We start from the raw sequence: 26781 nt of genomic DNA on the forward strand, positions 1-26781 counted from the left end.
CATAACAGTTATAAAATAAAATATTTTGTGTCTTTGAAAAATACAAGTCAAATGTTCAAAAAACCTTGTTATTTACTTATTGAGTGTAGTTTTAGAGGAACTGAGTTAATTGATAGGCTATTTATTTAAAAATGTAGCCACAGATGAAGACAAAATCAATCTTGTATGGAAGAAAGCATTAAAAAGTGCAATAATCGAAGAATCGTGGCACCAATAAGCGATTCGAATCGACAAGCGCCATAATCGAAGAATCGAAGAATCGAAGCGCCCATAATCGAAATCGAATCGAATCGTGAGGTACCCTTGTTGGAACACCCCTAGTGATAATCCCACCTTGAACAGGCTGTTTAAAAGAGGCAACTTTAATCCCAATGCGAAAGGGATTTTGTATCTTAAAAATGAAGCAACTTACTCACTGGGGCTACCTGGAGGGAGACTGGAGGGTGGCTAACATGTTTTTGCAGCAACACAGGGACCGCTAGCTAGCTCCCTCTCGACATGAGTGGTACTCAGTGCAGAGCGGCCAAGGCCAGCTAAGCAGTGGAGACCAGAGGGTGGGCAGTGGGCACGATGTTTATGCATGTTAACGCTGCTGGCCGGCTTTCTTGTCAGCAGAGCCAATAGACAGTCAAATAAAAGGCAAGACATCACAAAACATTAAAATTTCACTTCTAAATGACTAGCACTATGAATTGCAGTGCTGAAGCTCGCTGAGTCGATGAAGCACTTGATTAAAAGTAGAGGCCTCTGGTATTTCATGTAATTTTGCCTTTTCTTCTTAAAAATTAAATGGTTAGTTACCGGTGAATGGGTAAGGTTATCAAAAGCAAAATGAACTGAGATTTACATCCCTAATCTGTTGTGATTCATTAGACTTCCTGTGTTTATATACAGATTACGATCTATGTTTGAATCTTGTCACTAATGCACCCACTGTATTTCCCATCAGTGTTATCAATTGTCTATTCGTGCGCCCTTGTAAAAACAATCAATAGACTTCTTTACATTACAGAGTTAAAAAGGGTGCAAAAGGAAGAATAGATGGGATTATCTCAGGTGTATGAAGAGTGAGATTGTCAGCATTTGACCTACTGAGTATAAACACAACTGACTAATCAGGTCAAGTAAACATGAGAGCAACAAACCTGAGTAGCTTGTCAGAGAACCCCAGTGGAGTCCATTATCATCCATCAACCACTGTGCAACCAGCGCCAGTCAAAATATCTCACATTTAATGTTTTCCATTAGCATATGGCAGATCAACATGCACAGAATTATTTAAAAAACCATGTTGTTGAGCAGATTTTCATGTTTTGTCATTGTCACCGTCTCGTGTCTCGCCCATCATCATCGCCCCAGCGCCCTGCTCTGTCTTTGCCAACACATTCCTGAAGATGATTGGGCAACCTGTGTGTTTTCGTTGATTGGTCGGCCAGAGTTGTCAGTTAATGAAAGGACAAAAACAATCTCCTGTTTGTGTGTGTGTGCATGTGTGTGTGTATGTGTAAGAGCGAGTGCGTCTGTCTTAATACTTGGCTGTTGTACTCCCCTAGGGGATGGCACGCCTCTCTAACTGACTTTGGCACCGTGCCTCCCTGTGCTTGTTTGCCACCATTAACTGTTTCCGTGCCAGATGGTCGATGTAGGAAAATGTGGCAGACTGTTAAAAATGTCAGCTTAAACATCTAATTAAAAATGCAGCCGTGCTGTAAAGAAGTGAGAAAAATATCTGCCATCGTAATGAGGTCATTTTAGTTTTTAATTTTTATTTTATGCATCAGGGAATTCCTTGTGTGAAGGGATATTTTCTTTAAACCAGTGAAACCTCATTGACAGAAAGTGAAAATACCTCATCTATTCAGTTGTTGTTGAAGGCTGATATTAATCTGTATTGATATATTTGTAAGTGCGGTACATAGACACACTTTCATGTTGTGGATCATATTTACTTCAACATGTGTGGCGGTCTTTTAAGAGGATATGAGAGTTTTGTTGTTTTCACATCTGCACACTAGAGCTCTCGGCTGAGACACTCAATGGAGCTGATGTCATGACAATAGTGGCATAAACAGCAGGAAGTCACCTCGGGGTAGGTGTCTCATGAGAGATGATAACCCTACCTACAGAGAAAGAGTGAGTAAGATACAGGATAAACAAAAGCGTGATTGACAATTGTTTAAGAATATCCAACTTTGATCAAATCTGATGCTTTAGTGTCTATCCTGTGTGTAAAATGGACTCTATTTACTTCTTTATATGGAAGATGTCACAACAGACTTTTGAAACCTCTACACACCCCTAGGTCAACAGGTGTGTAGGAGAAGGCCATGGACTGACTATAAAAGAGCAAAGAATCCCTGCACACTGTTGTCTACTCTCGCAATAATCAGATATTTACTGGGAATGTTTGATGCAAAGCCCCTCTTCAGTTTATCTTTCAGAAATAACAATGAAGGTAATGCGAAAGACGTATCAGAGAAAGACATGCAGGATTTCTTTGCTCTGTTTTTTGTGAAGCAAATTTGCTTTTAAAGTGTCGAGGAAGTGGGTGCATGTAATTAGGGCTAGACCAAAACAGTACACTGTACTTCCTGTAAGATTTGTTTTTTGTAGATAAGAGGCAGAGAGGTAGTTTGGGTTTTGAGACCTTCATTAATTCCTGGTCCCTCCAAGTTTTTATTGCCATCAAGAATAAGCTTTTATCATTCTACTTTTACTCTTTCTTTTTAACCATCTCCTCACTAAGACAGATGAGTATTAAAACATGTGGGGGCAGATTTCAAACTCCTTGGTCATGCAACCTCAAGTTTATCTTTGAAATACATCTGCTGATCAAGACTTACTCCTACAAAAACACTTTCTGTCTGTCCTCGTGTTCAGGATTCTTCCTGTTTGTGTTTGGCTTTGTTTCCCCCTTCTGCAGAGGGGTGTGTCCGCCTTCAGTAATCCTACACCATTAACACATTGAGCTTACTGTAACTGGCTAAACAGCCTCGACCAGTGAGTGCAGCGCCTCTGACTCTTACTCACACCCACATGCCATTTGTTGGCTGTTTGAATCAAGCACATGCATGCCATTCTGTCTTGCTTTACTACTTATGTGAGAGTGAAGGGATGAAACAAGAAGGTGGAAACAAGCATGTGAGCAAAAAACAAAATGATTTGGTCATTGCCAAGCAGTCCGTAGTGACAGGAAGGAGGTAGTTGGAAAACCCCCAGAGAGAGAAAAAAGTAGAAAGAAGACGGTGAGGAGGAAAGAACCACCCAAACTTCCCAAACCACCCAATCAAGCTGCGTTCTTGGAATTGGATCCCTCCCTTGTTCACCACCTGAGAGCGGAGAAACACAGCTGTGCCTCAGAGACTCAGAGCGGTGAGAGAGAGAGAGAGAGACAGACAGAGAGAAAGAAACAAAGAACAGGTGAGAGCAAAAACAGGGCATGTAAGGAGAAGACAGCTGAACTTTCACAGAAAACAAAATTGCCTCTCAGACGAAATGACAAAGAGGCAGTTTTTCTCTTTACGTTAAGCAAGAGAGTGAGAAACTCTCGAGGGGAGAACCTGAACTCTCAGGAGAGCTGTGTATCTGAAACAACAAAGCACTGAGCTCACTGTCTCTGGATTGAATGAACTCGACAAAAAAGGAGAAGAAATCCTCGTGAGAAGAAACTGGATACCAAAATGTGGACAAAAAGGAGATGAAGAAACTGAAAACTGGGATTTAAGCACTGCCTGAACAGTCTATTTAAATCTTTTTTTTTTTTTGTAAAGTGCTGCTTTGCTGTAGCAAGACTACCTATGATTTTGTGTGTTTTCCCGCTGAGTGTACTGTAGAACCATCATGTAGTGTCTCCTCGCAAGCTCCAAGGAGGGCCAGCTTTTGACAACAGACTACCAGGAGTGGATCGAGCTCCTGCGGCTCGTGGAGACATGTCTCTAGAAGATGTAGGAAGCACTACAAGCCTTGGGGCTGAAAGCTGCGCTTCAGACCACTGCAATGGCCTCTCTCTGAGCCAAGGTCAGGACCTGGATCTGGACAACCAGAGCCAAAGCCAGGATGGGATAGTTCTGGAGCGTATTGCCTCGCTGTCATTGGACATGTTTGACCCCAGTGACTTCACAGGGAGGTTCACAAAGATCCAGTCTAGGTCCAGAAAGAGGACAAGGATCCTTGGAGGTAGGTGTTGACAAGCTTGCCATGTTTTTGTTTTTAAGAGTGAACCCAACATGTGTAGACCAGGAGAGAACATTAGCTAAGGAAGAGTTTGGTTTTGTAATAATCCTGATTTTTTTGACCTGAGGGTTTTTTCAGGCTGGATATGATACAAGACATCCAGCTGAAACAATGATCCTCAACTCCCTGACAAGAATGTAGGCTGGGTTTTTATCCAACACTGGATTTGAAAAAGTTTTAGATCTCTTACGATCTGTCCAGACCCCTCTGTCTCCCTGTGTACGTCAAAACAAGGTTCTTCTTTGCTGCGACTTGAGGACTTGACAAGTGTCTTTGTTGTGGCCTTTTGTAGACCTTGTGTAAAGTGATACCTTCTGTGTTTTAAGAAAACAGCACAAGATTACTCCACTAATCCCTGTTCTATAGAATGGGAAAAAGACATGTGGCTCTGGCCTCAGACTGTAGTGCAGTATTTTGTTTTGCCCAAACCACTCACTCTTTCTCAGCTTACCTTAAGTTCTGGGAATTTCAAGTCCAAACACTTCCAACTGTGGGAGAACGCCAAGACCTTAAGTAGACAGTCAAGGTATAATAGAGCTGGGCACGGTTAAATTCAATGGTGATAACTGACTTAACATTAAATTGTATGTGTATGTATGCACAGTGTTACCATGCACGACTGTAGGGTCTGATGTTAGTAAACTTACCATTAAATAACATTAGCAGGCTTATGTTTTTAAGCATTTTGAGACAGTATTGCTACAGTTTTAGTAGAGTTTCATCCCCTATTTAAATTCCCAAACTTGACACACTTATTGCAGTTGAGAATTGAGGCCTGTTTGTGCCTGAACTTGTAACCTTTTTGCTGCAGGATGATCTGTTTATCAATGAGACTCTGTTCTTGTCTACCCTTAGAAAATACAGTCGTATCAGTGAACAAACAGATGCAGTGTTTCTGTCTATTTCTGGAAAGCCAAAAAGCCAAAAATCAAAAGGAGACCTCACACTTTTAGGACATTTTCACACATAGAATTTTAGCTGATGCTATTATCCAGAGTGACCCAAAGCGACAGTAATGACAAAATAATCTTTCCCAGGTCGGCAACATTACAGTCGATAATAGTTAGGGGGGAGTTTCAAGGAAAGACTTGTCAAGTGTGTCTTTATTTTAAAACCTGTGACACTCAAGGGATCATGTTGGAGAGACGTGAAAGGAAAAGTCAGAATTAAATTTCAAGATAATGGCATATTAAGGGCGAGCAATGCAGAGAGGTTTAGGGAGTCATTTTGTATCCGACTATAGATTTTTCAGTGGGATTTGGCTGAACTTCAAAAGAAGAGAGAAAAGTAGGCGTACAGTGAGGTGGTGCCTGTGTAACAAAATACCACCTGCACAAACATGTCTTTCAGGAAAAATTAACTCTTCAATAAATGAGCACATCGATTATAAAGGTTGGATTGTTGACCCAAGAAATGCAGTGTAATTGAATATTATGGGACTTCTCTGCTGTGATAATGTGCATGACTGAGGCTTTGATGTTGGGGAGACAGGTATGCCTGGCATGAAAACTACTGACACACACACACATTCTTCACAGGAGTTATCTATTTGATCAACCTAACTGTGTCAAGGAGACACTGCTGTGTGAACTGTGACCCTCAAACAGTCCCTCTGTGGTTGTGTGCTGCTATTGTGTGTGTGTGTGTGTGTGTGTGTGTGTGTGTACTCTCTGCTTATAATGGACCAGTTAACACGAGCACATGTCAGATAAACATATGAGAAAGGCAGATAAGATGATAGTGTTGCCTTTTTTAACAGATGCGCTGTGATTTATAATTTGCAATTATAATTGATAGATAGATTGATCGACAATTTATATTGTTTTTTGTAATGAAATAAGGCGACATCATATACATGTAGATAATTCCTCATTTTAACTTGGTGAATCTGCCGTTCCTCGTCCATCCCAGCTCTTTCAAAGTTAGCCACAAGAATGAATAGAAACAGGGTATCAGACAAAAGATCAGCTTAAAATGGCACACTGAGTCGCTCTTTCATCAAATCCAAAATGTTGCCATGTTGATGCAGTTTTATTTTTCTCAAGAGACTAACTCTGCCATGTCTCCTCTCGTCATCCCAAAAACACATGAACGTTGTAGTAAACAAACACAACGTGCGCCGCTCATCCCCCCTCCCACCACTGCTCACTGCCTGTCAGACACTAGAGGCTCTGTTAGTCTATTTATAAACAAAATATCATGTTAATCACTTTGTCATACTGCTTATTACTAATGTAATACAAGTTTAATTTAGTGCAGTGACGCTGTCAGCACAGGTTGCTGATGTAGGCCACTTTTTAATACGCAAGGAAATGGTGTAATGATAAATGCCGGTTCAGCCAGTTTGCGTAAAATTAAACCAGTTTAATGTCATATACCGGACCGGACTGGCAAAACCAGAAATTGAGCCAGCTCTACCATCTTATGACTTTTTAAAGACCAAATGATTCATTGAATAAACAGGGAAATGAATTCATTTCAAGTTGTTCTCCTGGGAAGACACACTCCTGTCTTCTACTGTTCACTAAGTTCCGACTGCAACACATCTGTTATCTCTTCTCTCTTATTTACAAAGATAGGCAGTGTACGAAACATTCAGGTAGCAGCCTCTCATTGTCCGCAGCACTGACCGCCACTTTCACCAGTTTGTCATCATCGCTGCTCATATCAGCTGTCACTAAGTGACATTAATTCTATGAGTTAGTTGACATCAGGCCAAAGTAAAACTTGGCTGTTGTTGGGTTTGTGTGCTCTCCGCAATCTGGTGTCTGCACTACAACTGTGTGTTTCTGTCTTTCCAACAACTCCAACAGAGTGATGCGTCTTCTGTTTAACTGATCCCATTTTGTCAATATCATTCTCCCAGCTCTAAACTGTTACTCATGTCATTATCAAAAATTTAAGTTTATCAGCTTTATAGTTTTGAATCAGGACCTTGAGTATCTGGATGAAGCGGCTCATGAAGTATGAACTGGTCTGATTTTAGAAGGCTTCATCTGTTATTTCAGTGTTACATATTCAATCAACATTTAGTTGAATATTAGTGTTGGATCAGACTTGGTATCAACACATAAGCTGTATTATAAGACTCATAATATTGGGGTCAGGACCAAAAATACTTGATCAGGACATCCTTGCAAGAAATGTGCATATGTGTGCACGTATGCTTGCGTGTGTGTGTGTGTGTGTGTGTGTGTGTGTGTGTGTGTGTGTGTGTGTGTGGAGGAGTCACATTCCAACAGCTGGCATGCCCAGGCCCCTGCTCAGAATTTGAGGAATCCTAGGACCTCCATAAGGGTGTGTGTGTGTGTGTGTGTGTGTGTGTGTGTTTATTTCCATGATTTTTATTTGTATGCTGAATAAATGTGTATCACTCTGTGGCAAACATGACCCTATTCTCATTGTAGGTGATGAATTTGAATAGATTTTCATATTTTGAACATGAGCAGCACTCAAACAAACACTTTGCACTTCCACGCTTCCCTGTTCTATTCCTCTTGACTTTGCTTTTTTAGCTTGCAAGAAATACTGGTCCTACTCTGCCTCACCCACAGCTTTCCCTCTCACACAAAACTACCTGTGTCCATGTTTAGTTTGTCCATACATAACAGCTAAAGCCTCCCACAGCTGGCAGATGTAACTTTTTAACCTAATGAGAAATGTGAGAAATAGGGTCAACAAACAGTAATCCTTGACATTTTAATACTTTCTCTTGAGTAAGACGAGATGAGGTCGCAGTGGGTTGAGATAACAAAGAACAGACCTCGCTCAAATATTATTTAGTAACCATCTTTGGGTTCAGCTGCTTGGTGCACCAGCAAGTGGAGGGTTGACACAGAAAACTTACAGTTGGAGGAGAACTTTGGAAATCAGATTACTTTTCTTTGATTGTCAACTTGGCTGAATTTTCTGGATTCAGTAAGCAGGTTAACACCAAGGCAGACATTGTTATTTGCTGATACTATTTGGCCCAGGACTGTAATGGAGTAAGCAGAAGTTGCAGACAGGAATAGGCCTGCAGTGGTTCTCTGCTATATTTCTCCTCCTTTGAGATTAGACTGTAATTGTCTGTTAATGTGAACCAGGCCATCCTGTGCTTGGTAGCTCTCCTGTGAGCTGCAGCCTTGCATGATACTGTATCTTATGCACTTTTTGCTCCTCCCCTCCCCTCACTCTCATTTTCTGCCCCCTGCCTCTGTTCTCCCTCTCTCACCCGTTCACATGTCCTGTGGCACTTCCGCAGTTCACCCAGGGAATTACATGATGACCCTAATTATCCACTTGTACTTCCACTCTTAGTCACCATAGCATCGTTGCCATGATGGCCATCATACCTTTCTGCTCAGACAGAGCACTGTGAGGACAGCCAAAGGGAATATAGACTGTTTACTTTAAAGTGAGAATTTACTTTCTTTCACTGTTATCTAATTGCCAGAAACTATACCTAAGCTCTTTAAATGATTTGTCAAGAATGTAACCACAGCAGTAGAGTGGAAGGTTAATATCAGCCGCAAGCAAAGTGCTTGTAAATGTTGATGTTGGCCCACATAGTTACTTAGGGAGGAGGGATTTAACTAATTAAAAGTGGGTGGGGTGGTCAACCAGTGGAAATGTTTCATCAAATAAACCCAGTAACTATACTTTTTACCTCCTGAAATCTCTCAAGCTAGGATAAGCTAATGCTGTTTAACAGTAGCTGACTGCAAGGGCTGAGCCATATGTAAACATCTGCCCAAACCTAGGGGGGGCTGGGGTCATGCTCCTCCAGGGAGATGTTTTTTCCCATTGACGTAATTTGAGATAACTGAATGCCTAAAAATTGGTACATCATTTGAGAAAAACACGATAGTTGCCAATGGAAAAAAACACTCTATAGAGCCTACATCCTATTTTGTATCTAATTGTTCTTCAACTGTCTTCATCACTCTGAAGCCAAAACAAAACAGGTGTCGAGGATGACTAATTTTCACTCCTGCCACCTCAAAAGAGGCAAAAAATTCCAGAGTAACTGTTTATAACTTGCATCACATACTGTAGGTTGGGTAGTAATTTGGTATAAACAGCATTAATAATAGAGAAGTAATAGAACTTTTTTTCCATTGATTTGCCAGTCCAGTCAGAGAGACCGAGGGGAACTGACACCATCATTTGATGGCTGTTGTGCTTCAATTTAATTTCTTAGGCTAGGGCCTTTTTCATTAGCCTGGCGTTGCCAGACCCAATTCACAAAACGCGAATGGGTCTGGACACGGACTGTAGATTTCCTCTATTCCCGAGGGGTGGTATCAACGGCTGTCACTCAAAATGCCCCTTCACGCAATTGGAAAGACGGAAAACCAATCAGAGTAAACGAAACGTGTGACGTAGGCTAGCACAAAGCCACTGTAAACAGACCAGCAAGCTGCAGCGGAGATGAGCTGTGATGATGTCTGGGAAAGTGTGTTGCCGTTTTTGTGGATTTCCTCCTCACTGTGGACTCCGAGTTGCATGGCTGTGATTCCCAGCTTGGTTGCTTGCAGCATGCTCACTCAGCACTTACTGGTAAAATAAACTTTTACCAAACCCCGTAGGAAGGACGGCAAACACATCCTTATTTTTCAATAACAGCTTTCAGTGCAACCGTTTGTTCTGCTTTTAAAGAAAATGTACATTCCAGTTCATTCAACACATTTTCCATTGCAGTTTCAAAATCAGTAGCCATGTTGGTTGTTTACGAAATGCATTCACTCCGCTCCTTGTCCCTTCTATTCTGATGACGTGATTTCAAATAACCCGCCACAAAGTAATAAACGGTTGTGAAGCTTTAACCGATGCCAGAATACGCCTTTATGATTGCATGGCCAGACTGATCTGCGGAGCGGAATAGAATATGAGCTCGTGAGATTAGGATGGTTTCACCAGGCTAGACTTTTTCTTACCTCGAATACCGAACCAGGATTTGTATTTCTGTGACACTGTATACATTTGATCCAGCTAGTTTTGTTTCACAATGCAATTATGCAAGCACATCACCTGTGTGAGCTGCATCTCCCGATTTTGACAATGATTGGTTTGTAGACAGGCTCTCCCATCCTCTCATATCCCCTCTCTGTCATCCTCTTGGAAAATAATTGAAAAGTGTGTGTTTTTTTTCCAACTGACTCTTTATAAAGTCGTCTCCTCATCTCCCCATGTGCTACCATGGCTCATTTTGTTACGTTGCATTGTTCATGGACAAACTAACATTTACTACCACTTGATAACATTACTGCTAATTTCTCCTCTGCTCCAATCGCAAACACCTATTTGCTCTGAGAAAAGCCACCGTCACTCTCTCTGTCGCTAAACCACACACACTGAGGTGCTATACTACTCTTAAACTTCCTGTATTTGGTCCGTTGGTCCAAACCATCCAAACCAAGATGTTTTCACAAGTGAAACTTAACCACAGATTAACCCAGCTGTGGCGCCATTCAAGGTAGGTGTGACAGGGCCCTAAAACCGTATCTGGAAGAGCAGCCTGCATCATGCATAATGGCACCTGAAATGGATACAAAACAGTAATTTAATTGTCATGTAGTTAATTTAGCTGAGCAGGTTGCCAAAACATTACCATTGTATAGAAATGACTGCAAATGACACAAGCAAGTTAACTGCCTGTGCAGCACCACCCTACAATATGTTGCTGTGTCATTTCATCACCTGACACATCAGGATTTATTTCTGCTGTTGGTGTAAAGCTAATGTAATGGTTAGAGCTATGTTAGAGCTACACTAATATCATTTGTTTTTGAACTTCCAAATGTTGAGAGGGACAAACAGCAGCAAGTCTATCTTCAAGTTCTAGAAATGTATGCCAAATGCCAAAACCCCCCCGATCACCAATCCAAACTTAAAATGTAGCAGATCACAGACAATCCCCAAGTGGAAGCTATTAGTTCCCATTCAAGCATGTCTGTTACAATTGTTCATTGTATATAAGTACTCCCAGAGTATTTCCTTTCTTTGTAGATTTTTTTTGCCTTTATTTGATGGGACATTTCAAGTTTAAAAGGGTGGGAGAGATTGGTTATGACATGCAGCAAAGGGCCATTGGCTGGAATTGGCCGCTACAGCAAGGACATAGCCTTTGTACATGGGGCGCCCACTCAACCTGCTGAGCTGCTGAGCCCCCTGAGTATATCCAATTTTATGTCTCAAAACCGCCCTTTGAAAACTAGTTGGACTTTCCTTGGCACTGTATCAACAGTCTTTGGCTCTGCTACTGGATGTTTTGTGTCAGAACTCCTCTGTTCAACGCAAAACCCCCGGTGGATTTGGTCATGTAAAAGCATTTGGATCAAGTCAGAGCTTCCCCCAGCTGGATTGGACAGTGAGAGGGGATTGTTTTAGTTAGAAACTATAAAAGTTAGGGAAACATGTTCCCTCCATCCCTAGTGGAAAATACCCCCTTGACTATAGCATGTATTAGTGTGCACTGTATAGCAAATTAATGGTTTTGGACAAAGAAATCACGGGGGAAAGAAACTATGGATGATGCTGAGACAGCTCCAGGAACATGAAAAAGGAATAGCTCTTTTTTGTTATCAAAGACCATTTTTATTGTTGCATAACATTGTGGGACAATAGTGTCCATCACGATCAAGAATCAACTAGAAGTAGCTTCATACTCAAACCTTGGAATCTTAGAATCTATGTGCAGTCTGGAGTCAGTCACATGTGAGGCATTGATGCCATTGATCAGTTATTATTCCTAGCTATTGGCTGGTGCTGACTGCCTATCAGTGCTTCTCTTGGCTCTCATTGGTCGAGGCGGGCTTGCAGCATTCTCACTCAGCACTTATTGTGAGATAGAACTGGACAACATCTATCAGGAAACATTTCTGCATTTCTGCCCTTTGTTTCTTTAATCTTAATTACTCCGGTATCTCCCCTCCCACTGCCTCTTCATTCCCATCTTCCCTCCCTCTCATCTCTGCCACCCCCTCCCATGCAGTACTATCTACTGTATGTTTTTCCATCCCTCGCTCTCTCTCTCTCTCTCTCTCTCTCTGTCTTTCCTCTAAGAGGATTGGCTGCCTGCGTCTACCAACATCTGTGTATCACTGTCCTGAGAGAGCAAAACAGAGAGGGGATGGGGGGTGTTAGCCAGCAAGATAGCAACACAGAGCGCAGGCGAGGCTGAGTGCGTTCTCTCTTTCCTCCTCTTTGACACACACACACTCTTTTGTGCACGGCACGCACACACAAACAAACACACGCAGTCAGCAGCAGACAGCCGCAGCATCCGCATCACTGGCTGCCCACCCGCATCCCTCTCTCCTTCTCTCCCAGTCGTTCTCTCTCTCGGAGCGCACTCCTCTTTCTCCCACTTGCTCTGACCGCAACGCTTCATCCTGCCGTCCTGTCCTCCCTCTGCTGTCTGTCACCGTGGCGACATAGCCTCTGCAGCCATGGCGACCAGCCAGCAGGATTCAGGCTTCTTTGACATCAGCATCAAGTCTCTGCTCAAGTCCTTAGGAGGGAGTGAGTACAGCTAACACATCACAGTTGTTGTTTCTGGTGTGCCAAACAAATGCGTGATGCGGTCTTCCCTCGCAGCAGACCGACTAGTCGTCAGTAGATCCCGCAGTGTACAGTGACTACGCTTATTTTGTTTGTGTATCTGTGTGTTAGGAGTGGATGAGACTGGAAAACAGGCAGCATACAGCATGATTCACACTGTCAATATTTGGCAATGTTACGTAATGGAATAATGGAAGACAAAGGGTTGAGAGAGAGAACTGCTCCGGGGGTTAGTGGAGGGTAAATCTGGCTCCTCAGCAGTTTTCTATATGAATTATACAGCACATTACTCAGCAAAAGAAGTAGTCAGTCTTTGACTTTGTTGTAATTATTGTGCCCTGCACTAGTTTTGAGTTTTGTTTAAAAAACACTGTCAAGCTCAACAAAATTTACCATTGAATATAAATGATGTTTACATGTGTTATCAGTCAGTCAACCCTACTACATGTGCTGTTTACCGTTCATCAGTTCCTGAGTCAGTGAGTCGGTGTTTACCGCACGGAAGGTAAAGCTTCTGTATGTCACTCTGGGACGAATGCCCAACAGCATCGTCCCAGACTGTCGCCAACTGGACATACTGTACTGTCCTCCACTTTCAGCTATGAGCTCATGAACCTGAGACATTACAGTAAGCAGAAAGCACTGCCATCTTATTTTACCACGGGGACACTAATGTAGTCATCACCATGCAGCCTGTAGTTTACCATTACTGTAACATCAATGTTTTTCTTGTTGATTATAGAGGATGCAGAGACCAACCAGCAGGTTCATCTGTTATTTTTCATGTGTTGACTGAATACTGTTTGTGTTAGCTTTTATTTTGTGCATGTATGCAAATATGTTTCGGAGCTTTTCTGGGATTAGTTTAAGAGTCATGTGGATGCCTTTCAATGTGCTGTGTTGCTAAATGGTCTTCAAGTTGTGCCCCTTACACACCATAAAAATATTTTGGTGTGTGTGTGGTTGGCAGGGCAGCCATGTGGAGCTCATATATTAGGTGTGTGCTGAAGGTTACTGTCAGCAAGGGTTATGTTGGTCTTAGGGTTACAGAGGAATTGCAGGGGATGTGTTGATAGTTCCCCCCTCAGCCATTTATGTGATGTACTAACAAAAGAAATCAAAGGGACCGGGGTGAGATAGCGCATGTGTTTCCTCATTTAAACTCCGGCTTCTTGCAGTTACAGGACCCACATTCAGTAGCGTAGGTTTGTCAGCTCCAAGGTCATGATGATGAAGGCAGTCAGAAGACTAGAAACAGGCCTGATAAGTCTAGCTTGTGTTCTCAAGCATAAGTTACTTATCAGGTGAAATCTCTAGATAAATAGCTGACCTCATCAGATTGAACTTGTTCCATCTCATGCCAGCCGTACTGAAATAATTATGTGTTGGCGTATATCAACACACACTGATTTAAAACAAGCTAACAGGTTAAAGGAACAACCCAGAATCCATGTGTAAACTACAGGGTCAAAATGTAACGCAGTATTGTAACCTGTAAAGTTATTATAATTTTCTAATGCTCTTAAGGGTTTGTTTACATCTGTGATGTTAGTGAGCACGTGAGTAGAGGAGGCTTTTTAAAATTATGATCTTTGAGAAACACACAATTGTCACACTCTTCAGTTGTAGACATGAATATACCTGTGATGTAAGTGTAGAGATTTATCACTTAAAGCTGTCATAACTGACTACAGGTCTAACAGTAACACAATAAAAATGCCAGAATACAATAATAGCACGCAATGAGAGTTTGTCAGCCGCCTCCTCTGACAACATACAGGTTTGGCTCTGCTAGGTCTTGTCGAGGGCAGCCGGTGTGTTTTTTATGGTAATTGTCTGCTTTTAAAAGTGACTCATCGCAAGCCACTTTACTTAGACACTGCCAACAAACTGTACAAGCTGTACGGGAGTGATTTGTCTTTTTACAAGCCAAGAAAACTTGTTGCGATGCTTCATCAGCCCAAGTTAACATCCTGGCCTTTATTTCAACCTCCATGTGACAACGTATGTTTGAAAGCTGTGTGCTTAATGTGTCAGGGTGTGTACATGTTTGTTATCACATGTTGGTCGTGATTCATCACTTCAGCATGCTTCTTTAGCGGTATGACGTGATGGATGACGGTAAACCTGAATCTAGATGTAGAGTTGTCTTGTTCTGTTGCATCAGATATGAAGAAGCAAAACTCAATGAAAACCAAAACAACAATGCAGCACAGAACGAGACAAAAAGCAAAACCTAGTGGCGACCCCCTACCCCTGCTCCATCCCATACTCGAGGATGTCCATATAATATTTGCAGGACACATGGATTTAAAACTTAGCAATAAATAGAAATAGTGATTACAGCAACTCTTTGATTTTATCTGCCACAACATTCCATGCTGAGATAGTACCAGCACCATGCACTCTTTCCACTGATAGTTTCATATTGATTATATCAACATATGTGTTAATCCAATGAGCTTTTGCAGCTGTATGGGAAGGTTTCCAATTTAGAGCCAGGAACTGTGTGGCAGCAGTGATGCCCATTTGGAAAAAACGTCTATTCAAACCAAGCAACAACCTCCAGGGCTGAAAAATGAAGCCAATGCCAAAGTGCAAAAACTGTACTTCATCGAATGGATACTTGAGGCTAGGTTCAAAACAAAGTAAATCCCCATAGACCCCCATGTTGAAATGCCCAACTTTACAGCAGAAATAAACATGTTTACAGCCTGGAACAAAAAACGCTTCTGGTGTCTGTAGCTAATTTCAACATTCATGACAACTGTACACGGGGTGAATTTTTTATAACTCAACCGTTTACATTTTATCAAGGCCCAAAGTCAAAGTCAGTGACAGCCTGGAAGAAAGGCCACAATCTTTGAGTCAGATCCAAACCTCACTCATCCACAGCACTACCCTTATCCAAATATAATCACTTCTGGCTCCAAAAAACCAAGATGGCAACGGCTAAAATGCCAAACTTGAGGCTTCAAAACAGCAGTCCACAAACCAGTGGGTGACGTCATGGTAGCTATGTCTATTATTTATACAATTTATGATTCAAACATGTTTATTTTAATGAGCTGTTATTTAGGAGCAGTGCAGCTGGAGTGCTTGGCACAACTACATCCAGTACATTTGATAGAGTAGCAAACACCTTGCCCCCCAAAAAGCCTCACATCCTTGCATTCCCACTAACTGCTATTGTTGTTACCAGTTCATCTGCTGATTATTTTCTTTATCGATTAATCATTTGGCTGGAAAATAGTGAAAAATCATAGTTAAAATTTCCTGCAGTCCATGCTGATGTCGGATTTTGTCCAACCAACAGTCCAAAACCCGAAATTATTCAGTTTACTTATTGTGTACGACAAAAAACAAAAGAATTAAACAAATGTTCATCAAATGGTACTGTTTTCATTTAAAACATGACTAAAGCAATAATTATAAAAATAGTTGCTGACAAAATTTTCTGTCCATCAACTAATCAATTCATCAGTCAATCGTTGCAGGTCTACACTCTACGTCCTCTCTGTCTCCTCTTCACTTACGCTGCTTCTTGCTCATCTGTCTTTTTGGCATTTCAGTTCTTTCTTTCTTTCTTTCTTTCTTTCTTTCTTTCTTTCTTTCTTTCTTTCTTACTTCTTTGTCTCAGTCTTGCCCAACACTGTATGTAAAATAAATCTTTCAGGATCTAAAATGTAATTAAACCAAGGTAGACTTGTATTGACTAGACATGGTAAATTTCTCCTGACTCATCTCTTAAAATGCTGACTCATGCAAATGTCTACGAGAGTGCTCTGGTGCGCTACATCGACAGCTTTATTGGACACCATTACGTCTTCCTACTCTCATTTCTTCTGCCCACCAACATGCATAACGCTCACACTCACACATGCATGTACACATTCACACACACGTACACACAAACACACACACACGCACCTTAAATTCTTGTCACAGAGAAGCTTTACTGGATTATCTCTGTTTAGAGTCAACCTTGCATTCACTGAATTAAATCAGTGCCATTTGCTTTGTAGTTTAATCACATTACTTAGTTTTCCTGATTTGTCACTGTCTGCCCTGGAAACCCGCCGCCTACATGTATACGTGTATTTGTGTGTGTCTCTGTGAGGAGTGTGTTTGTGTTTGCATGTGTGTGCACTTGTGTATGAGTAGGGGTCAGTGGGAGTGGTGGGTATGTAAGAGAGTGACCTCCAGTGCTCTATATATAGCGCCTCCCTCCTCCCCTTGCCTCTCTCTCGGGGCAGTGTTGAAATTCCAACCCAACTCTTCTGGTCAGATCTCCACAAGGAGCAGACTTAACTTAACTGCTACTGACAACTAAAGAACAGCCACAAAACCGCTCTCAAAGAAGCACTTTGTTTCAACACAACTTTACAATGCAAGGATTCCAAGGTCACAGGAGCAACAGCGAAGTGATGGCAGGCCGGAGTCGGAGCAGGAGCTAAAGTAGAAACTGATAGTTGGTCTTTAGGTTCGTGTAGCTCTCAAGCATGGGGCCCTACGCAGCCTCTGATCCACCCAAGCCTCTGCTGGAACAGTACAGTGGAATATTTCTCGACCCCAGTTGGTAGAGTTCACTCAAGACGGAACAAGTTGGTTCTGCTATTTCGAGAAGACACTTTGACACCATCTCTTACTCTGTGATTGCAACGCTTGCAGCTCAGAGGCGCCAAGTGGTCTTCACTTGGGCAGTTTTAACCTGGCGATGGCTCCTCCAGTCTGTGGATAGAGCATATCTTCCTGTTTCATTTGGATTGAATGTGGAATACAGCTGTCATGAGAGTTTCCTTTATCGCCCCAGGCACATGTCTTTCACTTTACCCACCATTCATTTTCTGAAGGATGGAGCTTCACACTTTTAGCTTTGGTTAAACCTGCCTAGTGTCAAAGCCAGACAGTATTCTGATGTCTATAGTTGCTGTCATGGTGGAATAGCCGGATATTAAAGACAAACTCTTCTGTGCTGCACATCTCCTCACAAGGAATTAATTTTATTTGTCAATCATGGGAGCTATATTTCAGACTTTGTAGACTTCTTAGCTACCCCTCCTCAGCCTCCTGCCCCCTCCTAACGTCCCATCCCTCCTCCATCCCACTGTTCCTGCCCATTTCACCCGTCCTTATCTGTCTGTCTGACTTCCTCCTGCACCATGGAAGTGCCAACTAAATGGAGCAGGGCTAGTGTCATCAGCTTCATCAAGGGCCTTGGTAAGCGTGCAGGAGTGTGTGTTCATGTGCACACATGTTTGCCTCGTTTGAGTACTCAGCTTTCACACAAACAAGTTGCTATCTATGAAGCCTGGTGGCTTGTCCTGTTCAGGAATTTGTGTTTACATCTCACCTCTTCAGTGAGGTCAGTTCATGTGGTCATGAAAGGTCGGTTAGACTTGACCTGAGTTGTAAACTGGCCCACACTATAAAGCCACTTCTTGGAAATGCTCTGGTAAATTGTTGCTTTGTTTCGCCTTGTGGAAAGAAGTATTTTACGCACCTGGTTCAGGGAGTCAGACATGAAAATATACTCCAGTCATACAAGCCTCCTTTGTTGGCTGCTGTTGTAGAAGTTGTGTGTGTGTCTTTTCGTAAACTGTATTAGTTGACCTATGATTCTCTGTAAGTAACAACAGTCCACAGTGGATGTCTGATTTCTACAAAGTCTTGCTTAAGCTCTTATAGTGTATCATCACCGACACTGGAAATGTGCTCACAGTGATGAGTTTGTTCTATTTTAAGGGCATGTCGATATTCCTAGAGACGCCTGGCAGGAAATGCCCTCTCCCTTCTTATATCTGTCTGTCCGTCTGTCGTCTGTCTCTCACTGAAACCCCTTCCAGACTCCAACCACTCCCTGTCTATCTTTCCCTCTCTGTTTATTATTACGTCTTGCGAGAATTAATAGTGCCCACTCTCCCTAATGATGTAATCAGAGGGGAGAAATGAAAACATGGACTGCCCAGCGAGTGTTTGTGTCCGTCTGTGTGCCTGGAAAGTGTACCCTGTCAAACTTGGACGCACAATCAACATAAATCAGTCATGACTGATGAATTTTAACTTAGCAGAAAAACATGATAAATGGATGTTCTGATGTGGACAGTTTATTAAAAACAGCAGCTGGAGAGAGAGCATGAGGGTCTTTGTCTCAGCTGCACAGTTTTTATTGTAGCAGTTGGAGCTCTAGCAGTGGTTGTGACACATAGCTCACGGAGGCAATTAAGCTTCTTTAAAACCCTTTATGTAAAAAATCATAGTCCTTTGGAGACATTGGCTAACTCAGTAAAAATCTGAACACACCGAAATGATACACGTATTTGTCAATTGAGTGTGATTTAGACTTTCCATGGATATAATCGCCAATGTCTACCGTAGAAAAGATGCTCCTCGTGGATGCAGAACTTGCCTTAGAATCATCATATTTTTAAGTTGACTGAAGTATAAAAGAACTACAGTGATAGCTGTCAGTTTATGCATCAGTACACTGCAAACAGGAACTGCTATTAGATATTTTGGCATACCTTTAGTGGTGCCAATTTTCCAGAGTGTAAACAAATAAGGGTTAAAAACATGGAAAATAGAAACAAGGGTTGGTGCGGTGTAAAAATTTTCAAACCAGTTTGCTATTAGGCCAAACACCAGATTGGTGCATGGAATTTTACCACTAGGTGTGACACTTGACTTAGCAGCTGTTCCTGAGTGACAATGAATTTACAAATTTTGGTTTCAAATACAAAATGTTGCAATTTTGGCGCAGTTCTAGTTTTCTTTGAAACCAAATCTGCCATGTCTCCTCTCGTCACCCCAAAAAACACATCAACTTTCCAGTAAACAAACACAATGTGCGCTGTGCACATCTTCCCCCCTCCCACCTCTTCTAAAATTTTACCTCTTTATTTTTGCTGGTGTTCGAAATGTGTACCCCCATCTAATGACAAATACTGGTTCAACCTGGTTGCATAAAATCAAAGCGGTTTAAGCTCATACACCAGATCAGAACGGCAGTCGACCCAACTCTAGTTGTAATTCACTGTTAACTTACAGAGTCCTCGGAAACAAATGACTTCCCGTATGTTTATCTGATCATTCCTTCGTTTGTATTTGATCATGCCTCTGTTTTATTTAATGTCTCTATAAAGCAGTTTGGTCAGTGTTTGTTGTTTTAACCCCAAAATTATGCAAACTGTGTTTCCAAAACTTAAAGTGTGATTATGCCCCAAATGGAAGTAAAGGAAAAGAATAGTAATAATAGGAGTGAATACGATTGGGGGATTTTTGGAGGGCACAGCAGACTTCCAAAACCCCTGTCTTACTAATGACCTGTCCTGACTCTCCCCAGCCTCTCCAGTGGGACTGAAGCCCCCCCTCCCGCCAGTCAGTGGAACCTTGGGAGAGAGGAAAGGTCCTGTCATCATGGCGCCCGTCAACGTGGACCCCGAGAGCAAGCCGGGCGAGTTTGTCCTTAAAAGCTTGTTTGCCAACTTCACCTTGCTCTCTGAACGCAAGATTCGCATCATCATGGCCGAACCGCTGGTGAGTGACTTTGCATCTGTATCTTGCTGTCTCATCCCATCTCTCTCAGGTTACAGCATCATTTGGGTTTACACTGGATCTAATTGTGTTATGCAGAGTGGCTTTTTATGACAGTATCTGTTGACTAATCATTTTTGTGCAGAGGAAGTGATGCCTACAATGTGCATCACCGCTAAATAATGTATGCTCAGCATCCTAGTTTATATATAATATAACCTAATTTAGAAAAGGTCTAACTTTCTTTTAAAATATGTTTTCCATGTCTACTTGTTTCTCTTTAGTTACATATTTAAGCGTAGGTAGGACTAGCTGTTTGAGTTTGCATCTCACAGTGAGACACACTACAACTTCTTTTCAGCCATTGGCCATTTGTCAACATTCAAGGTCTACTGGCTTTGTCAGTGGTGCACAATGCCACAGGATTTTATATCGCCCTTTTCACATTTGTTTAACTTCTGTTATATTTGATGTTCAGCTGCAGCTAGAAAAATTTTCTGACATCAACACAAGTCATTCATTATCTATGACAGCTTGTCCTGTCAAGGGTGTCAAGGGTGTCAAGGGGACTGGAGCCTATCTCAACTGACATTTGGCAAGAGGCAGGGTACACCTTGCCATTTACACTCATTGTCACACCTACAGGCAGTTTAAAGTCACCAGTTAACCTAACCTTCGTGCCGTTTGATTGTGGGAGGGAGCCACACTGACACAAGGAGAACATGCAAACTCCACCCAGAAGGGCCCCAGCCAGTTGACGGGTTCGCACCCGGAACCCTCTTGCTGTGAGGTGACTGTGAGGCACCACAGAGGCGCTCACATCCACACAATGTTCATTAGAAATTGCAATTTCCACATATATTTTTGCCACATACATTTCATCTCATCAACCACCCACAGTAGGTGGTGGAATTTGATCCAGACAGATTCATGGTTTGTGAGGTAGATCTCTTGGATTCACATATTTGCATCTTTTCTGCCTGCAGAAGTAACCAAATATGTCTGACGCACTGTAACCCAACCTCTGTGTCACTCATATTACCTTTTTGCATCATCGACAAAGTATGCCTGACACTGCTTCTTTGGGTCTAGAGGATTAATTGGGGTTTATTTGGCTTTCAAATAAAAGCTTGAGCACACTCCTTAATGTATAGTGGTTTGGCCTGTCAGGGATCAATAATAACCATGGCCCAATGGCCCGTGGCCACGAAAAGTTACTCTACCAAACATCTCCTGTAGGTGACCCCCTGTGGCCACTAAGTTTTATTAAGACTCTTGAGAATGAGACTGTGTGTCTCAGTGAGATTAAATAAAAGGTAAAGAAAAAAAAAATCCTCATACTGTTCCACAAACATCCAGATTAACTCTCACCTTTTAGGTCATTATTCTACAAAAACAGTAAACACTACCTGTTACCAGCGAGCGACCAGCATGTCAGAGCTACTGAAGTACAGGTTTATGAAGTCTACTCAAATTCGATCCCTACAGAAGAGCCAGAAACCTAAAAAGGCAGACTACGAAAAAATCAAACCACTACGAAAATATAGAAGTGAATGGAGGCAGGGGTTTAAATGACTTGAATATGACACGTACAAGGACGTAATGTACTGTGGTGTTTTATTGCAGACATGACTCAGGCTCAATGCTGGGAGGGAGGGAGAGCGTGTGTGAGGCAGAGAAATGGAGGGGGTGGGGTGCACAAGTGATATAGACTGTGAGAGAATACATGTATCATAAGTTTACAAAGAACTTGAGTTATCAATTCTAATAGCAGAATGAAAATATATAATTATTCAATGTCTTTTCATTTATTGAAGTGTCACAGTTAAGGAAGGGTGTGATAAGTTGCATTAAATTGCCTTTCTGTATTGTTTCAAGTTAACATTTGGGCCACCAAAATGCACTTTGGGCACCAAATTTAGGGGATTGGTGGCTTGTTGGTCCATTTCTTAAGAATATCAGAATCTGTCCCTGCATTTAATTTGTATGGCACTCAGGGCTGAACACCTGATGTTTCATGAAAGGAACATAACAAGGTTAGTGCCAAGGCAGTTAGTGTGATACTCAGTAATGAAATTGGATCTGTGCTTGTTGTAGGCACTTAGCTGATGATCACATTTACATGTAGCTGAAAATGCGATGTCTTTGGTATTTATAGGCTACACAGGTTGGAGTCTGGGGAGATAGCAGTTTAAACAAATGCACTAAATGCAGTGACACTTTGGTCTGCTTGAGTTTGACAGTTTTGGGGCATTCGAATTTCGAGTTTCAGAGTTTCGTAAAAATATGTCGACCTGTTCTCATCTTTTCTGACATGATTGTTGTCCCTTCTGTCTTTTCTTACCTCACAGGAGAAGCCACTTAACAAATCTCTGCAGAGAGGAGAGGACCCACAGTTCGACCAGGTGCGTGTACCCGACGTGGACACATCATCATGTCTTAACGTTTTTTTCCCTCTGTCCTCCAAATCTAGCCGTATCATTGTCTTATTTTAGAAGTGGGATTATCCTCTCTACCTCTTGCTTACCTTTACCTGCTCTTCCTCCTTCTGTCTGTGCAGTTGATCAGCAGTATGAGTTCACTAGCAGAGTACTGCCTGCCATCTATCCTGAGGACTCTGTTTGACTGGTACAAGAGGCAAAACGGCCTGGAAGACGAGTCCCATGAATATCGACCCAGGGCCAACACAAAGTCAAAAAAGTGAGAGGACACAAACAGCGCACACACCCGAGTAGTTGTCAGGGATCTGCAAGTCTAAATTACCACACATACATACAAAAAATGCAGGGTCAAAAAACACAAAGCACCACAACACTCCTATGAAATATGCTTATTTATTTTGGATAATAAAGTTTTTTTTTTTAACAAACTTACTTTATGTTTAGAGGCAATAAACAATAAGCAGTACTATAAGCAAGACACACTACAACCCTATCTACAGATATGCAGATATTTTTGGAAAGAAAAGACTGCCTTTATTTTACAAAATATTTCTGTCCACGCTAGAACGCAAAAAGAAACAGCAGTAAAATAAAATCTAACTTGAAAGAATACTGCTATTGTAAAAAAAAAAAGCACACAAATTAATGGCTACAACTAATATAGTACTGAAGGTGTCGTCCAAATCTCAGACAAACTTCACACACACCAAGTACACACAGCTACATAGTGGACCAGATGGTGCCTACAATTAATTTATTAACGCAGTTTAATAAAAGCAGATTCTCACGTGTGATACATTTGCGTGCCGAGTACAGACGCAAGAACAGACTCTCATAGGATCAAGACTGTTACTGTGAATGTCTCAACTAATGTTTCTGTTTCTTTGTTTCTGTCTGTCTGGCTGGCTCAGTGATGAGCAACAGAAGGACTACTTATTGGAGCGGAGAGATCTGGCAATAGACTTCATCTTTTCTCTAGTGCTTATAGAAGTTTTGAAGCAGGTGAGTCTCGATAATTCTTCAGTTTGTCGTACTTATTTGTAAGAGTGGGTTTAACGTTTTAAGGAGAAAAGTCTGTCCTTAAACAATATTTTATCTCTGGAAAAAAGACACACAGGTAGAAAAGTGTTTGCCTTTGATTGAATCCTTTAATACAGATGCCTGCATAATACTGTGAAAGTGTTTAAACAATCACAGGAAAAGATCTGAATATTTATCACACTCCTTTGATGAACACCTTACTTGACATCAGTTGTCAGATGCTGTATTTCCCACCCCACTCATGTGAAACCGCAACTAAATTCGAGCTAATAAAAAAGAGTCATTTGCATATTCTTGATCCAGTCAAGAATATGCAAATATATTGCACACCACACTCCCCAGACTGTGAGCAGAATACATAGAAATAACACATTTTATTTGGACATATTGTATTAAAATTGTAAACTTTTTCTCTCAATCCAGATCCCCCTCCATCCTCTTTTGGATGGACTCATCCAAGAAGTTATAAACCTGGCCTTCAAGCACTTCAAATACAAAGAAGGGTGAGACTGATCACATATAGAAACACAAATCATTTATTAGAATTAATCAAATGAAGCACAGTCTAAAGTTTCACTGCATTACTGTCTTCACTTAATGCAAATTACAATTGTAAGAGATTAGTTCTGCACAGCCCTATACGCACACTATAATATTTTGTGTTTATTTCTCAGGTATCTGGGACCCAACACAGGCAACATGCACATAGTGGCTGACCTCTATGCTGAAGTAGTGGGAGTTGTAGCTCAGTCCAGGTACTGTGCAAATTTATGTTTATACTGCATGTGTGTTTGTTTGTGTGTATGCATTAAATGTTTGTATGTCAGCGGGAGTTGATTGTATCTATTGACGCTAAGTTTTGGGGAGTGTTTGTTGTGAATATGTTGAGGTAGTTGCCAATTTGCCACAGTCTCTGTAAACGTTTGTAAGGCTGAGTGTCTGCATAGCATTTCTTTATGAGCTCCAATGTCTTTTTTCAATTGTACAAATGAGGAGAGAGTGTATGTGGCCACATGCAGATGCCTAGCGCTACGTGCAGTCTTTATCCAGAAACTTTTTGTGCGGCCTCTCTGTGCGCCTTGAGTCGAAAATCTCTGAACTGAGCCCTGGTGTCATCACTGTCCGGCCAGACACTAAATGTTGCTGGTTAGCATTGTGCTTTTACTACCGTATGCATTGTAAGCTTATTGTTAACAGTGTCGTCAACCCTCTATTAATGTAGCATTATGTTAGCGACCTAGCTAACATTAATGTCAAGATATTGTAGTCATAGAAACAGAACTCATGCGCAGTCTTTAGTCAAAGAAGTGCTTAGCGCTGGTATGAAGCACTCCCAGTGCTTTCCTTTTTTATTAAAGTAATTTACAGTCATTCATAAAGCTACAACTGTCTTTTTTGTGCCACTCTTCACAAGGTATGTGTGGCAATCACGAACGTATTTACAATTCGGTTTAGTGTGGATTTATTAGTTTAGTTTATTTAAGAAGGGACAGTCCAAATTAGTAAATACACGTGGTATAAAAATGACAGAATTAACCAAAAGGCTATTTTTTTTATTTGTAGTCCCTTGGCCAAGATGTTACACAAGGCTACCTAAAATACAACAAAGCACAAAAACAAAAGAAAAAGAAAAAGGAAACAGGGCACATAGTTTAAAAGACTTTGAACACATCAACAAGAAATTATTTTAACATGATTTTTTTAGTCTCAAGAATGTAATATTCATCAAATGTGTGATTAAGTGCTAAAATTTCTTTTTATCTTATTTCTTATCTTTTTATTTTTTAATTTGAATGAAATTCTTCATGTCTTACTCTCAGTTAAGGCAGAATTTGTAATGCAGGTTGCATTGCAGCTGTGTGCTTATTTGTCAGTAAAATGTAATGTGTCGTTACAGTAGCTACCTGTCCTCCTCTTGACCTCTTTTTCAGTAGACACAGCAAATACAAAGGCTGTCCCTTTGTTTTGAGTACAAGTGACTGAGAAACAAATGTCTGCATTTCCCTGCGTGCTGGTAGTCTGGTTGTGTGTGTGTGTGTTGGTAAATACGTGTGTGTGTGTGTGTGTGAGAGAGAGTGAGGGAGAGAGAGAGAGAGATGGCAACTGAGGATAATGACACTCCAGATGATGGTCCTTCGTCTGTGTAATGTTGTGTGTGTTGAGAGATGAGCAATGCTCCCATTTTCCAGGAGGTTATTACTGTGATGGAGGAGGTTCACAGGGCGGCTCAGTCCTCGCTGTCACACACACACACACACACACGCACACACACACACACACACACACACACACACACACACACACACACTAGCTGAGCCATCACATCATTTAACACAGTGATCGATCTTATAATGGATCAAAGTTGATACCTTAAGATCCAGCTTAGCAAACCCAGACTGTCTCATGTGTTGATGATGGGTTTTCCATTTAATTAAGCTTCTTAGTTGATTTCTAACACCCTTTTCAGTGTTATTTATTCGTTGGACATCATTTACACAAGCGGCTGTGAAAAGGTTGAGTACACACAGGCAATAAACAGTCTGGGCACATACTTTATTCTTGGCATCATGTGTGTGCTTTTCCAGCTCGGTTTATAGATTACAGTGTTTATGTGTATCTTATTTAAACAGTCAGCACTAAACAGAAGGCCGACGACTGTTCCACTTAATTAACTGCCGTGGCAACCCCTGTAAAGCATGCAAAAGCACGCGCAGCAAAACGCAGACGCTTGAAGAACAAGTGCACGCTCACAACACACACGCATTCCCTCCACATCACCCCTCCAGATGCCATTCTAAATATAGGTCTGCACAGCTCTGTTGGTTAAATCTATTTGGATGGTTGGTACATACACAAGCACACACACACAAGCTCTCACACCTAAGTTGAAAAGCAAAAAAACAGTAAGAGTGTGATCTAAATGTGATCTACACATGACACATTACCAAACAAACTCATGTTAGTCACATTAATCCCACTAACCATACCA

At 41.5% G+C, this 26781-nt stretch overlaps 1 protein-coding gene across 5 annotated transcripts in view; it reads left to right on the top strand.

The window, feature by feature from the left end:
• Positions 1-3073: 3073 nt before the first annotated feature.
• fryb (furry homolog b (Drosophila)) overlaps positions 3074-26781 on the top strand; it is a 60687-nt gene continuing 36979 nt past the window's right edge. For 4 of the 5 annotated variants that reach the window (XM_050040284.1, XM_050040288.1, XM_050040286.1 and 1 more), the window contains exons 1-7: positions 3074-4176; positions 20120-20313; positions 22662-22715; positions 22871-23010; positions 23663-23753; positions 24216-24295; positions 24467-24547. In XM_050040284.1, the coding sequence (XP_049896241.1) occupies positions 3930-4176; positions 20120-20313; positions 22662-22715; positions 22871-23010; positions 23663-23753; positions 24216-24295; positions 24467-24547 (887 nt within the window). In that variant the 5' untranslated portion in view covers positions 3074-3929. Of the gene's footprint in view, positions 4177-17081; positions 17998-20119; positions 20314-22661; positions 22716-22870; positions 23011-23662; positions 23754-24215; positions 24296-24466; positions 24548-26781 lie in introns of those variants that run through there. The other variant, XM_050040287.1, reaches the window with a different exon arrangement.

This window comes from Epinephelus moara, chromosome 3, assembly GCF_006386435.1.
Source record: "Epinephelus moara isolate mb chromosome 3, YSFRI_EMoa_1.0, whole genome shotgun sequence".
NCBI classification, from domain to species: Eukaryota; Metazoa; Chordata; class Actinopteri; order Perciformes; family Serranidae; genus Epinephelus; species Epinephelus moara.